General features: G+C 43.5%; 1 protein-coding gene across 1 annotated transcript; it reads right to left on the reverse strand.

Moving 5' to 3' along the window:
* Positions 1 to 1184: 1184 nt before the first annotated feature.
* On the reverse strand, positions 1185 to 16692 carry LOC111971298 (uncharacterized). Its single transcript, XM_024147447.2, has 5 exons — positions 16209 to 16692; positions 15704 to 15834; positions 3850 to 4014; positions 2634 to 2745; positions 1185 to 2405 (listed from the first exon to the last, which is right to left on the reverse strand). The coding sequence occupies exons 1-5, from the start codon at positions 16216 to 16218 to the stop codon at positions 1456 to 1458; spliced, it is 1368 nt and encodes a 455-aa protein (XP_024003215.2). The 5' UTR covers positions 16219 to 16692; the 3' UTR covers positions 1185 to 1455.
* Positions 16693 to 16762: the final 70 nt, after the last annotated feature.

Consider the following 16762-nt stretch of genomic DNA (forward strand, 5'->3'; position numbering starts at 1 on the left):
GCAGCAGTCTAAGGCACTGCAGCTCAGTGCTTGAGGCGTCACTACAGACACCCTGGTTCAATTCCAGGCTGTATCACAACCGGCCGTGATTGGGAGTCCTATAGGGCGGTGCACAATTGGCCCAGTGTCATCCGGGTTTGGCCATAATTGTAAATAAGASATACGTTCTTGGGGGCCTCCCGGGTGGCGCAGTGGTCTAGGGCACTGCATCGCAGTGCTAGCTGRGCCACCAGAGTCTCTGGGTTCGCGCCCAGGCTCTGTCGCAGCCGGCTGCGACCGGGAGGTCCGTGGGGCGACGCACAATTGGGCTAGCGTCGTCCGGGTTAGGGAGGGTTTGGCCGGTAGGGATATCCTTGTCTCATCGCGCTCCAGCGACTCCTGTGGCGGACCGGGCGCAGTGCGCGCTAACCAAGGGGGCCAGGTGCACGGTGTTTCCTCCGACACATTGGTGCGGCTGGCTTCCGGGTTGGAGGCGCGCTGTGTTAAGAAGCAGTGCGGCTWGGTTGGGTTGTGCTTCGGAGGACGCGTGGCTTTCGACCTTCGTCTCTCCCGAGCCCGTACGGGAGTTGTAGCGATGAGACAAGATAGTAATTACTAGCGATTGGATACCACGAAAATTGGGGAGAAAAGGGGATAACATTTATTTAAAAATAAAATAAAAAAAGAGATACGTTCTTAACTGACTTGCCTAGTTAAATAAAGGTTCAATTTTAAAAATCCTTAGGCGTAGAAGGTCCTCATTGTTTGGGTTAGTAATAATTTGTAGAGTGGCTCTATTTTCCCTCAGCATGCATTTTTTTCACCTTTTCTGAATGTCTAAAGAATCCACATGTTCTTCTGAAATATGAACACAGAAATACTGGACATTTTGAACTCTTACAATGGTGGAGATTTGACAAAATTACAATCATGGTGTTGAATTGGACTCCAAATTTTCTGGTCTTGATTRGGACTCGATTTTCTACGGTCTTTCTCCGGTCTCGCTTTAGGTGGTCTAGAACACAACACTGATTCCTAGTCATGTGAAATCCTTAGATTAGGGACTAACACATTTATTTATATTAACTGATTTCCTTATATAAACTTTAATTCAGTAAAATCTTGTTGCGTTTATTTTTATTCAGTGTAGAATAACTTCTGTAAATCTGGTAACCTCACTTTGATAAAATAAATGTTGGAAAAGGTTCAACATTACACATTACTACTTTATTTAATGTAAACATGAATTAAGGCACTATCATTTCCTTATTATAAAACACCAGCAWCAACCTGAAAGGGACAAAGTTTGTCACTCTTCATCAGTGAAGCATTTGTACAGACACCATCACCATATCATGTACTCTGCCTCATCATACTCATTCTTTCCTCAGTTCACCTCATCCAGTTCCCTACTACATCCTAAACCAACAGAATGAACTACAAACTAACTAGTACTACATTACATGTCACTATACTCTATACATGGGCTGTGTGCATTTTCTGCTGGTGTATCCTGAGAGAGCTCCTCTCTGAGAACCTCTTCCCGCAGTGCGTACAGGCGAACGGCCTTTCTCCCGTGTGGACCTTCAGGTGCCTCTTCAGCTGGGGCTGGCGGGAGAAGCTCTTCTCACACTGGGGGCAGCTGTAGGGTTTCTCCCCTGTGTGGACTCTCTGGTGCCTCTTCAGGTGGCCAGCCTGGGCAAAGCGCATGTGACACTGGCTACAACTGAACGGTTTCTCTCCCGTGTGCATCCTCTGGTGGATCTCCACGTGTTTGGGGAAACTGAAGGCTTTCCCACAGAATGAACACGGGAAGCGCTTCTCTTTGCCACCGGATCTACTAATAGCGTTACTACTACTTGTCAATGGGCTTGTGTAGCTATTTAGTGTTGAGACACTGGTATTGTCTGAGGTCTGGTTTAACATTAGGAGAGTGTGAGGAGGATGAAGGCCAGGGAGTGTCTGTGTTGTCACAGGGTCCATGTTCCAGTTGATAGATCCTATATAAGGCAGGCTGAAGGCAGCACCTGTTAGAGGGTTAAGCTGAGGCACCATCAGTCTCTGTGAATCACAACTATAGGAGCAGGARGGAGCATCGCTAGCCGAGTCTGTGTCTGTTCTCTTTCGCTGCATACGGACACCTCCCCGTCCCCGCAGACCAAATCTACACCTCGCCCTGGTCTCAGCCAGTCTGTTGTCATGGAGACTAAATTCAGTTGGTGTTTTGTGTTCGACTGTCTGTTTCTGGTTGTAGTTAACAGTGTTGTTCCCCAGCCCAGAGTTGAGGACGCTGTCCCATCCACTGACCTCGCCTCTGGTCCTGGCCTGCTCAGTGATGTCATCCCCTCGGCCCTTGGCTGCACCAGTCTGGGTTTGGGAATCGAAGATGGCCGCACGGTCTCCTCTTTTAGCCTCCATCCAATCACCTGCAGGAAGAGGTTCGAAAAGAGACTTTACAAATATGGAAGAGAACGCTACATATGGATTTGTTTGTTGTCAATTACCTGGTCAAGTTCATACATGATGTGTTTTTGTATGTAAACATAAGTTGTATTGATTTCATTTTTTGAATTAAGAAAAATAATAGCCAGGCGCATCACTATTCCCATTGAAGATCTATTACTGTATGTAGGCTATATGTATTTCTCCCTTACCTTGCTCCCCCATCTTTAGTCCACTCAGCAGATCAATGCTCTCTGGTCCGTCTTCRATTGTCTCCTCTTTGACTAGCAGCAGATCAGGCTTCCCATCCTCCATGTCTATTGACTGTAAGAGATACAGTGTGKGAGGATGTTGGATCAAGAAATCTAGGTAACACTTTACTTGACACCTAGCATCATAACACGGTCATAACCGTGTCATGTTATAACAGCTGACATGACAAGTTATGGTCATAACACTGTCATAGCACATACTAGACCTCTTGTGACATATTGCATTATTTTATGGCTGGTTATGGCACCTAAATAAGAGTATCAAAACACACAAATCCWACCTAGAACATTTTCTGAAATTGACCAAATTAAATTATTATTGTAATTGCGCACACATTGATGTCAGACATGCACCTTCCCCAATGTGCTGTTGCTGATGACTGGGATGAATACAGGAGCAGATTTTAGGAGCAGGACAAGACACCCTCTTTTTGACTGATGACTGACATAAGGGCATGTACGTGATAGGCCTATCTGGCTTATTTGATGGTCATAAAGCTTCTTGTCATTGTATTTTCTTAGTCCAAGTAAAGTGACACACGATGGTCATAATGCCTCATGACAGTGTCAGTGTATTTTCTACAAGTTTCTTAAAACAAAAAACATGACAAAGGATGTACGAAAACGTTCAAAAAGAAACTTGGCAAACCTGGCAAAAAACACAGTTGAATAAATGTGGGGTTTTACATTTATGTGCCATACAATCATGTAATATGTCAGGTGTAAATATGTGTCATGACAGTGTTATGGCCATATGACAAGTTATGTCAGCTGTTATGACATATTACATAGATATGACCATGTCATAACYTTACGATGCTAGGTGTCAAGTAAAGTGTAACCAAAACATTATATATTTGCATCCTGCTATTGAGTWTCTTCTGATTTCGCAATGAGGGATTGCTATGCAAACATGTTAGTTGATTGGTTTACTTGACACTCTTTAATGGTTTGATAATAGACAAAATGAATCAATACCTGAGACCGTATCTACAGAGTATCTCAGAGTAGAAGTGCTGATTGACTTGTCGACATAATGAATAAAACTATGATCTAAAAGGCAAAACTGATCCTAGATCAGCACTCCTACTCTGAGAGGCTTTGTGGATACAGGCCCTGAACTAATACCATTCAGACAGTAGTTTAGTGGGCTCACCTCAATGAGACTSTGTGTGGTCCTGTGCTGCTCAGCTGGTTCCTCTGTGGATTCAGGAGGAGGTGTAGTCTGGTTGTCCTCCATGACCATGGTCCCCTCAGGGTTCCCCAGACCCTCCTCATACCCCTCCTCCTTCACCAGCAGCACCTCTGGACCCTCCTCCTCCTGGAAGAGACAGGTGATACAGATTACACTCCCTCAGGTACATACACACAGATAATAAACATGGAGTGTTTACCCATCCCCACTACGTTTGAGTCCTATATGGTAGTTACAGAATTACTTTGTTGTTAAATACATCATGGTGGACATAAATGATGTGGGTAAAGATAAGTTAGCTGTGATAAGTAAATCAACCAAATTGGACAACTGTTTTGACTTGTACAGTAGGTGTTTGCTAGTGTGTAGGTATATTTAGTAAGTCTATAATGGATATAAAGCGCTGTCAGGTGTATGCAGAATAGGGTGAGATCAGATATGATGTATACTAAAGATGTGGACACCAAGGAACTTGAAGCTCTCAACCTGCTCCACTACAGTCCCGTCGATGAGAATTGGGGCATGCTCGSCCCTCTTTTTCCTGTAGTCCACGATCATCTCCTTTGTCTTGATCACGTTGAGGGAGAGGTTGTTGTCTCTGACCTCCTCCCTGTAGGCTGTCTCATCATTGTCGGTGATCAGACCTACCACTGTTGTCGTCAGCAAACTTAATGATGGTGTTGGAGTCGTGCTTGACCATGCAGTCATGGGTGAACAGGGAGTACAGCACGCACCCCTGAGGGTCCCCCGTGTTGAGGATCAGTGTGGCAAATATGTTGTTACCTACCCTTACCACCTGGGGGCGGCCCGTCTGGAAGTCCAGGATCCAGTTGCAGAGGGAGGTGTTTAGTCCCAGAGTCCTTAGCTTAGTGATGAGCTTTGAGGGCTCTATGGTGTTGAATGCTAAGCTGTAGTCAATGAATAGCATTCTCACGTATGTGTTCCTATTGTCCAGGTGGGAAAGGGCAGTGTGGAGTGCAATAGAGATTGCCTCATCTGTGGATCTGTTGGTGCGGTATGCAAATTGGAGTGGGTCTAGGGTTTCTGGGATAATGGTGTTGATGTGAGCCATGACCAGCCTTTCAAAGCACTTCATGGCTACAGACGTGAGTGCTATGGGTCGGTAGTCATTTAGGCAGGTTACCTTGGTGTTCTTGGGCACAGGGACTATGGTGATCTGCTTGAAACATGTTGGTATTACAGAATCTGTCAGGGACAGGTTGAAAATGTCAGTGAAGACTTGCCAGTTGGTCAGCGCATCCTCGGAGTACATGTCTTGGTAATCCGTCTGGCTCTGCGGCCTTGTGAATGTTGACCTGTTTAAAGGTCTTARTCATATTGGCTWCGGAGTGTGTGATCACACAGTCGTCTGGAACAGCTGGTGCTCTCATGCTTGCCTCCAAGCGTGCAAAGAAGTAATTTAGCTCGTCTGGTAGGCTCGTGTCACTGGGCGGCTCGTGGCTGTGCTTCCATTTGTTGTCCGTAAGAGTTTGCAAGCTCTGACGAGCGTCGGAGCCGGTATAGTAGGATTCAATCTTAGTCCTTCCTGTATTGACGCTTTGCCTGTTTGATGGTTCGTCGGAGGGCATAGCAGAATTTCTTATAAGTGTCTGGGTTAGAGTCCCAATCCTTGAAAGCAGCAGATCTACTACTTAGCTCAGTAAGGATGTTGCCTGTAATCCATGGCTTCTGGTTGGGGTATGTACGTACGGTCACTGTGGGGACGAAGTCAGATGTACTTATTGATGAAGCCAGTGACTGATGTGGTGTACTCCTCAATGCCGGAAGAATCCCTGAACATATTCAAGTCTGAGCTAGCAAAACAGTCCTGTAGCTTAAGCATCTGCATCGTCTGACCACTTCCATATTGAGCGAGTCACTGGTTCTTCCTTCTTTTGTTTTTGCTTGCAAACAGCAATCAGGAGGATAGAATTATGGTCAGATTTGTCAAGTGGAGGGRGAGGGAGAGCTTTGTACACGTCTCTGTGTGTGGAGTATAGGTGGTCTAGAGTTTTTATTTTTTACATTTCTTTCTCTGGTTGCACATGTAACACGCTCTTAGAAATMAGGTAAAACAGATTTAAGGTTCCCTGCATTAAAGTCCCCGGCCACAAGGACTGCCGCCTCTGGATGAGCATTTTCTTGTTTGCTTATGGCCATATACAACTTGTTGAGTGTGGTCTTAGTGCCAGCATCGGTTTGTGGTGGTAAATAGACAGCTARGAAAAATATAGATAGACTCTCTTGGTAAATAGTGCTTATCATGATACTCTACCTCAGGCGAGCAAAACCTCAAGACTTCCTTAATATTATATTTTGTGCACCAGCAATTATTGACAAATAGACAGACACCCCGTGTCTTTACCGGAGGCAGCTTTTCTATCTTGCCAATGCCCGGAAAACRCAGTCGTTCAACCATGACTCGGTGAAACATAAGATATATTACAGTTATTGTCCCTTGGGTAGAATAGTCTTGATCGGAGCTCATCTAGTTAATTATCCAATGATTGCACGTTGGCTAATAGGACTGATGGTAGGCGGGGGATTACTCACTCGCTGTCAGATTCTTACAAGGAACCCTGACCTACGTCCCCTATATCTCCATCTCTTCTTCATGCGAATGATGGGGATTTGMGCCATGTTCGGTGTCTGAAGTAAGTCCTTTGCATCTGGCATGTTAAAGAAAAAATATTTGTCCAGTACCAGGTGAGTAATCGCTGTTATGATATCCAGAAGCTCCTTTTGGTCATAAGAGACGGTGGCAGAAACATTATGTACAAAATAACTTGCAAAAAACACACACAATAGCACAATTGGTTAGGAGCCTGTAAAACTGCTGCCACCTCCTCTGGCACCATGTGTGCTGAGGTTTTTTGATATTTTAAATCCATTTTAGAATAAGGCTGTAACGAAACAAAATGTGGAAAAAGTCAAGGMGTCTGAATATTTTCCCAAGGCACTGTATATGCCTTATCACACAATGTCTGGATGCAATATTCTACCCAGGAATATTCAACACTGTAATACATCTGAAATACATCTGTGGACAACAATGAAAATGTATCTTTGWCTTTAATGCAGGYTTTGATCTAAACAATCTACTTTTTATGTTGTAGAGTGGAATAGCTCCTCTCTGAGAACCTCTTCCCGCAGTGTGTCCAGGCGAACATCCTCTCTCCCGTGGAGACCTTCTGGTGCATCTTCAGCTGGTGCATGTGGGGGAGAACCTCTTCTCACACTGGGGGCAGACAAACTATTTTACAGCTGTGCGAACCATCTGGTGGATTACCACCTTCTGGGGGAAGCTGAAGCCTTTGTTACAGAACATGCAGAGGAACCGTTCCACTTTATTATTGCCTGTTGTGGCTCRCCCTCCCGAGACTGGGCTTTAGCTCTGTTGTTTGAGTTCAATACCTGATCGAAAAGGACGTTCCCGGTTGAATCAGAAGGCCCCATCGACATGGACACTGGGTCGTAATGCCTGAGTGAGTAAGTGGGTCGCAACTTCTGGATTTGTCTAAGCTTTCACTGTAATCGAAGAAATCTCTGCCCTTGATTTGTGGTGCAACAGWAAAAAATATTATAACAAATGCGCTTTCTCCCACGTTGGATAGCGGTTGCTGTCTGCGGTTCTGAAACATCCATGCGCTGTTGAATTGGCTCCTTTTCCTAGACCATGTTGCTGCAGTTCTAGTCAGAAGTTTACATACACTTAGGTTGGAGTCATTAAAACTTGTTTTTCAACCACTCCACAAATTTCATGTTAACAAATTATAGTTTTGGCAKGTCGGTGAGGACATCTACTTTGTGCATGACACAAGTAATTTTTCCAACAATTGTTTACAGCAGATTATTTCACTTATAATTCACTATCACAATTCCAGTGGYTCAGAAGTTTACATACACTAAGTGGACTGTGCCTTTAAACAGCTTAGAAAATTCCAGAAAATGATGTCATGGCTTTAGAAGCTTCTGATAGGCTAATTGACATCGTTTGAGTCAATTGGAGGTGTAACTGTGAATGTATTTCAAGGCCTACCTTCAAACTCAGTGCCTCTTTGCTTGACATCATGGGAAAATCAAAAGAAATCAGCCAAGACCGAACAAAAAAGAAATTGTAGTCTGGTTCATCCATGGGAGCAATTTCACCAAACGCCTGAAGGTACCACGTTCATCTGTACAACAATAGTACGTAAGTATAAACACCATGGGACCACGTAGCCGTCATACCGCTCAGGAAGGAGACACGTTCCGTCTCCTAGAGATGAACGTACTTTGGTGCGAAAAGTGCAACTCAATCCCAGAACAGCAAAGGACCTTGTGAAAAGGCTGGTGGAAACAGGTACAAAATTATCTACAGTGAGGGAAAAAAGTATTTGATCCCCTGCTGATTTTGTACGTTTGCCCACTGACAAAGAAATGATCAGTCATAATTTTAATGGTAGGTTTATTTGAACAGTGAGAGACAGAATATCAACAAAAAAATCCAGAAAAACGCATGTCAAAAATGTTATGAATTGATTTGCATTTTAATGAGGGAAATAAGTATTTGACCCCTCTGCAAAACATGACTTAGTACTTGGTGGCAAAACCCTTGTTGGCAATCACAGAGGTCAGACGTTTCTTGTAGTTGGCCACCAGGTTTGCACACATCTCAGGAGGGATTTTGTCCCACTCCTCTTTGCAGATCTTCTTCAAGTCATTAAGGTTTCGAGGCTGACGTTTGGCAACTCGAACCTTCAGCTCCCTCCACAGATTTTCTATGGGATTAAGGTCTGGAGACTGGCTAGGCCACTCCAGGACCTTAATGTGCTTCTTCTTGAGCCACTCCTTTGTTGCCTTGGCCGTGTGTTTTGGGTCATTGTCATGCTGGAATACCCATCCACGACCCATTTTCAATACCCTGGCTGAGGGAAGGAGGTTTTCACCCAAGATTTGACGGTACATGGCCCCGTCCATCGTCCCTTTGATGCGGTGAAGTTGTCCTGTCCCTTTAGCAGAAAAACACCCCAAAGCATAATGTTTCCACCTCCATGTTTGACGGTGGGATGGTTTCTTGGGTCATAGGCAGCATTCCTCCTCCTCCAAACACGGCAAGTTGGGTTGATGCCAAAGAACTCCATTTTGGTCTCATCTGACCACAACACGTTCACCCAGTTGTCTCTGAATCATTCAGATGTTCATTGGCAAACTTCAGACGGGCATGTATATGTGCTTTCTTGAGCAGGGGGACCTTCGGGCGCTGCAGGATTCAGTCCTTCACGGCATAGTGTGTTACCAATTGTTTCTTGATGACTATGGTCCAGCTGCCTTGAGATCATTGACAAGACCTCCGTTGTAGTTCTGGCTGATTCCTCACCATTCTCATGATCATTGCAACTCCACGAGTGAGATCTTGCATGGAGCCCCAGGCTGAGGAGATTGACAGTTCTTTGTGTTTCTTTCCATTTGCGAATAATCACAGAAACTTGTTCACCTTCTCACCAAGCTGCTTGGCAATGGTCTTGTAGCCCATTCCAGCCTTGTGTAGGTCTACAATCTTGTCCCTGACATCCTTGGAGAGCTCTTTGGTCTTGGCCATGGTGGGAGAGTTGGAATCTGATTGATTGATTGCTTCGTGGACAGGTATCTTTTATACAGGTAAGAAACTGAGATTAGGAAGCACTCCCTAAAGAGTGTTGCTCCTAGTCCCTTCGTTACCTGTATGAAAGACACCTGGAGCCAGAAATCTTTTGATGAGAAGGGGTCAAATACTTATTCCCTCATTAAAATGCAAATCAATTTATAACATTTTTGACATGCATTTTTCTGGATATTTTTGTTGTTATTCTGTCTCTCACTGTTCAAATAAACCTACCATTAAAATTATAGACTGATAATTCTTTGTCAGTGGCAAACGTACAAAATCAGCAGGGATCAAATACTTTTCCCTCACTGTATATCCACAGTAAAATTAGTCCAATATCGACATAACCTGAAAGGCTGCTCAGCAAGGAAGAAGCCACTGCTCTAAAACCGCCATAAATAAGCCAGACTACGGTTTGCAACTGTACATAGGGACAAAGATCATACTTTTTGGAGAAATGTCCCTGGTATGATGTAACAAAAATAGAACTGTTTGGCCATAATGACCATCGTTATGTTTGGAAAGGGGAAAAAGGGGAAGCGAAGAACACATCCCAACCGTGAAGCACGGGGTGGCAGCATCATTTGTGGGGGTGCTTTGCTGCAGGAGGGACGGTGCACTTCACAAAATAGAATGCATCATGAGGGAGGAAAATTATGTGGATATATTAAGCAACATCTCAAGACATCAGTCAGGAAGTTTAAAGCTTGGTCGCAAATGGGTCTTCCAAATGGACAATGAACCCAGCATACTTCCAAAGTTGTGGCAAAATGGCTTAAGGACAACAAAGTCAAGGTATTGGAGTGGCCTTCACAAAGCCCTGACCTCAATCCCATAGAACATTTGTGGCAGGACTGAAAAAGCATGTGTGAGCAAGGAGGCCTACAAACCTGACTCAGTTACACCAGCTCTGTCATGAGGAATGGGCCAGAATGCACCCAATTATTGTGGGAAGCTTGTGGAAGGGTACCTGAAACGTTTGACCAAAGTTAAACAATTTAAAGGCAATGCTACCAAATACTAATTGAGTGTATGTAAACTTCTGACACACTGGGAATGTGATGAAAGAAATAAAAGCTGAAATAAAATCATTCTCTGTGCATTATTCTGACATTTCACATTCTTAAATAAAAGTGGTGATCCTAACTGACCTAAGACAGGGAATTTTTACTCGGATTAAATGTCAGGAATTGTGAAAAACTGAGTTTAAATGTATTTGGCTGAGGTGTATGTAAACTTCCGACTTCAACTGTATGTGCATAATAGCTCAATTAACCAGCATATTGGTGTTGAGAACAATGCAGCGGAGGCAGCAGCAGAGATAGGAGATGAGAAAAAACCCTTAACTTAATCGTCTAAGAAATGTGAGGAGAGAGGAAACCAACTTAATTAAGTCTATAATCAACAGCCTAACTGTTAAATGTGCCTGGCTTTATGAATCATCCATAAACAGTACCAGTCATAAGTTTGGACACACCTACTCATTCAGAGTTTTTCTTTGTTTTTACTATTTTCTACAATGTAGAATAATAGTGAATGCATCAAAACTATGAAATAACACACATGGAATCACCAAAAAAGTGTTAAACAAATCAAAATATTATTTGTATTTTATATTCTTCAAAGTAGCTACCCTTCGCCTTGACAGGTTTGCACATTCTTGGCATTCTCTCAAACAGCTTAACCTGGAATGCTTCCACATATGCTGAGCACTTGTTGGCTGTTTCCTTCACTCTGCGGTCCAACTCATCCCAAACCATCTCAATTGGTTTGAGGTCGATGAGTGTGGAGGCCAGGTCATCTGATGCAGCACTCCATACTCTCCGTCTTGGTCAAATAGCCCTTACACAGCCTGAAGGGGTGTTGGGTCATTGTCCTGTTGAAAAACAAATGATAGTTCCACTAAGCGCAAACCAGATGGGATGGCGTATTGCTGCAGAATGCTGTGGTATCCATGCTGGTTAAGTGTGCCTTGAATTCTAAAAAAATCACAGACAGTGTCACCAGCAAAGCACCCCACACCATCACACCTCCTCCTCCATGCTTCACGGTGGGAACCACACATGCGGATATCATCCGTTCACCTACTCTGCGTCTCAAGAGACGCCGTTTGGAATCAAAAATCTCAAATTTGGACTCCAGACAAAGGAGAGATTTCCACCGGTCTAATGTCCATTGCTTAATTGAATGATTCCAGGTGACTACCTCATGAAGCTGGTTGAGAGACTGCCAATAGTGTGCAAAGATGTGTCATCAAGGCAAAGGGTGGCTATTTGAAGAATCTCATATGCTGATTTGTTTAACACTTTTTTGGTTACTACATGATTCCATATGTGTTTATTTCATAGTTTGATTGTCTTCAGTATTATTGTACAATGTCAAATATAAAAATAATGAAAAAACTTGAGTGTGGTGTGTCCAAACTTTTGACCTGTACGTCTTTCTACAGAAATAAGACAGATCCTGCTTCTGTTTCCTGTTTGAGTGTTTGTGTAATAGCCTACTCATTCCGTGAGCACCAAGTCTCAGCAACAATTTTACAAATTTGGCTGTTTTATAATCTTTGCTATGCTGTAATAAAAGCTTTACACTTTTTTGTTTGTTATAACAGCCTCTCTGGTATTATATTTTATATATATATTTTTTTTTTTACACTGTTCTAAATGGTCAGAAAAAGGTGTATAATAATAATAGCCCTCTTTTTCCTGATGTCTTTGTTAGGCGGCCCAATCAATCAATATCGGTCGGACTCCCGGCGGCACTGCGGGTTATGAGTCAACCCGCACATCACTAGCCTACATATATATCACTGTGTTTTTGCACGTTTTTGGGTAATAAATTCTATATGCAAACTAGTTAAAAGACACATTTGGGATCTAGCTAATGATTAGCTCAATTGGGTAAATGCAGATAATATTTTATTAGGATCCTCATTAGCTGCAAGCTACTACACACATGTAAAATAAAAACAACACAACCAAAAAATCTAGACATTTCTAAAAGGCACTGTAATCTCATTTACATAAGTATTCACACCACTGAGTCAATACATGTTAGAACTCTTTTTGGCAGCGTTTACAGCTGTGAGTCTTCTAGGTAAGTCTCTAACATGCTGACCAGACCGGAACACGGCGCTGCTGTGCGGACGTCGCAAAATACATTTAGAAATCCATTTATTCCAATTATTGCACCCCACACTGCTCGCGCACGTCTACGACGCCAAGGGCTAAAATAGAAGTCTTTCCTATTTCTGACACAGATCGCGCTGCAAGTCCTGCCTCTCCCATCTCCTCATTGGTTTATAGAAGCAGGTACCCCACGTGCCATCTCCTCATTGGTTATACCCACGTGGGTGATTGAAAGGCTAACTGTTTTGCCGGGTATCGTCGGTAATACAATGAAAGTTTAGATGCGATACCATATAAGTTAAACAAATTGAAAAAGCTTGGAGGAGGAGAGATGACTAGAAACAATTCGGTTTGGCCGTTTTATGTGGTGGATAATTTCGGTAGAGAGGTCCCTTGTGCATTTCAGGTAAAATAACAACTCAATGTTTATATCCCAGGACAAATTAGCTAGCAACAGCAAGCTAGCTAAATAGGACAAATTAACGTTAGCTAGCAAGTGCAAGCTAACTAGCTAAATTGCCATACATGTTTAATGCTTTTCGACCTGTCCCCAAATTAATGTCATTGGATCAGAGTTTGTTTTGATATTTTAACCTGCGTGTCGTGATCGCGTTTGGTGTGGGGGGGGGCAAAATAAATGTATGCACGATAGCGCACGCGCGCAGCCGGTTTGGGTTCCGTGTGAGAGCCTTGCACACCTGCAATGTACAATATTTGCACATTATTACTTTTAAAAGCTCTGTCAAGTTGGTTGTTGATCATTGCTAGACAACCATTTAAGTCATACCATAGATTTACAAGCAGATTTAAGTAAAAACTGTAACTCTGCCACTCAGGAACATTCAYTCTTCTTGGTAAGCAACTCCAGTGTAGWTTTGGCCTTGTGTTTAAGGTTATTGTCCTGCTGAAAGGTGAATTCATCTCCCAGTGTCTGGTGGAAAGCAGACTGAACCAGGTTTTCCTCTAGGATTTTGACTGTGCATAGCTCCATTCCTTTTATTTTTAWCCTGAAAAACTCCCCAGTCCTTAACGATTATAAGCGTACCTATAACTGAGGATTTGTGGGCCCATACCAAACCTTTTCAACTTCCTGAGGGGAAAGAGGCACCATCACGTCTTCTTCACGACTATGCGCGTGAGTGGACTACTTCAAGTCCTTAGTGATTTGACACCGAGGAACTTAAGCTCTCGGCCCCGTTGACGTGGATGGGGGCGTGCTCGCCCCCCCCCCCCCGTAGTCCACGATCAGCTCCTTGGCCTTACTGACGTTGATGGTGAGGTTGTTGTCCTGGCACCACACGTCACTGCCRTCCTCCCTGTAGGCTGTCTCATCGTCGCTGGTGATCAGGCTTATCACCGTCATGTCGCCAGCAAACTTGATGATGGTGTTGGGAGATGTGCGTGGCTACTCAGTCGTGGGTAACAGGGAGTACAGGAGGGGACTAAGCACGCACACCCCTATGGGGCCCCGTGGCGAGGTGATGTTGCCTACCCTCACACCTGAGTCGGCCTGTCAAGAAGTCTAGGATCCAGTTGCAGAGGGAGGTATTCAGTCCCAGGTCCTAAGCTTGGTGACGAGCTTTGAAGGGGACAATGGTGTTGAACACTGGGCTGTAGTCAATGAACAGCATTCTCACATAGGAGGAACACTATCTAGGTGGGTGAGGCAGTGTGGAGTGCATTTGAGATTGTGTCGTCTATGGATCTGTTGGGGCGTATGCAAATTGGAGTGGGCCTGGGATAGTGGAGTTGATGTGTGCCATAACCAGCCTTTCAAATCACTTCATGATTTCAGATGTGAGTTCTACATGGTGGTAGTCATTGTGGCATGAAGCTTTWGWGTTCTTGGGAACAGGAATGATTGTAGTCATTGTAATATGTGGGGATTACAGACTGGGACATGGAGAGGTTGAAAATTACAGTGAATATGCCTGCTAGCTGATTTGTGCATACAATGCTGTGCATTGCCTTGAATTAGTTCTGGATTTGGGGACTGAAGAGACCCCTGGTGGCATGTCTGGTGGGGTATGTKCTGTATGTCTGTCAGAGTTATATGTAAGTTCGATTATACAGACAATTTGGAATTTTAAACAATATTTCTCAAAAACATGAATTGATGCAGTCAGTCTCCCCTGTACTTTGAGCCAAAAGAGACTGACATGCATACTGTTGACATTAGCCCTCTGTGTACATTGAAGAGCAACACTTGCTGCTCTGTTCTGGGCCAGCTGCAGCTTTTCTAGGTCCTTCTTTGCAGCACTTCACCATATCACCGGGGCAATACGGTCAAGATTAGATAAAACTAGAGCCTGCAGGACTTGTTTGGTTGACTGTGATGTTAAAAATGCTGAGCATCTCTTTATCACAGACAGACCTCTCCGCACCTTTACAACAATTTAATCAATATGCCTCGACTATGACAATTTACATTCTAAGGCAGGGCTCTCCAACCCTGTTCCTGGACAGCTACCATCCTGTTGGTGTTTGTACAACAGTACTATAGCACACCTGAGTCTAATAATTAGCTGGTTGATAAACTGAATGAGGTTAATTACAATTAGGTTTGGAGCGAAAACCTACAGGAGGGTAGCTCTCCAGGAACAGGGTTGGAAAGCCCTGGTATATAGAAGGTAGCCCTATTTAGTAAAATACCAAGTCCATACGTGGAGAGGCACACAGCAGAGAACCAAAAAACTGAATTAACTACCATCGTTGCTGAGTGGGTGGGGGACAGCAGTGAGGTGAGCGCTGTCTGGTAGCCATGACTGCGGTATACTGAACTGCATTGCCCCCTAGTGGTCATATGCAGGACCATATCTGCATTGTACATTACAYGATTGTTTTCTTGTTTAAATTAGTTTTGAAAAAATGGCTGTCACAAACCTATTACCGGTARATGAGTTGAATTGGATAACAATGTCGTAGGGAAGTCTCCAAACTCCCCTATGGCAGATAAATAAGGATGTACATGTAAGCAAGTGAATAGCTGCGGGGAGCCTTTCTGAAATAAACTGTCCACATTTGATGTACTGTAATTTTGATGTAATATTATTACACTAACCTCTATCATGATAACGTGCTGGGTTGAGGTTCCAGTCCCCTCATCAACAGTGATTGGTTGGRCATCTCTCCATGTATTGTGTCCCGCTGGCTTCACAAAGCTCCTGTGGCCTCCAATGAGATGTCCTTCACCTGAGAGAGTGATTGGGTAGAAGAGGTGGTTGGGTTAACTACTGTCAATGCTCAACGGTATATTGTACACTATTGACACTGTCTAGAATTGGCCAGGATGTAAGGTAACACTTCCTATAACTTCTTGATATACTATGTATTGATCACTGATTATGTTTTCCATGCATCACATTATTTTCATTGAGTAAATAATAGGAAAATGCATTAAATGAAAATCTGGTTAGAATATGATATTGTGTGTTTGTTGAAAGATAGCTTAGTAATCAAGGGATTTATTGCATACTATCCCGAAACTGACACAGACCCATTCTGGTTAACCATATCTGTGGTAAACACATCTGAAGTCGAACATGCGCAGAGGGGAACGGGCCTACCTTTTGCCATTCCCCTGTATCGGTCAAGTATCTTGACATTTCTGGGACGACTGGAGAGACGACGCTCCCGTGACACTTCAGTTCCTGAAGCTGTAGTTCCTCCGCAATACCCGGTTTTTTTCTGGCTTTGAGTTATTTCCAAACGAAACACTGCATAATCGTCGTCTACGAGTTTGCAGATATCTTCCACGGCTGCATTTGCTAGCACCTCTATGAATGGAGGCTATTTGAGTGTGAAAAACCATAAATTTAACGTTAGCCATTGTTCGCTAGCTAGCGTTACCTAGATAACATCTATCAACCAAGTCCTGTCTCCAACGTGAATTAAACACTACCTGGGTTAGTATGTGAAGTTGTGCAGTTGAATGAGTCATATTTTAAGTTACAGGTGTTAATAAACGTCTAAATATAACAACAATAAAAACGCTATTGTGGAAATTGTTCTAAGTCACTGTTCACTTCCGTTTACACAGAAGAGAAAGGATGTTATTGGTTGGCGTCGTAGCTGAAAGGGTGTGGTTAAATGAAAAGTATGCGGGTGTTCTTTGAATTAC

Source organism: Salvelinus sp. IW2-2015, linkage group LG13 (assembly GCF_002910315.2).
Source record: "Salvelinus sp. IW2-2015 linkage group LG13, ASM291031v2, whole genome shotgun sequence".
NCBI lineage: Eukaryota > Metazoa > Chordata > Actinopteri > Salmoniformes > Salmonidae > Salvelinus > Salvelinus sp. IW2-2015.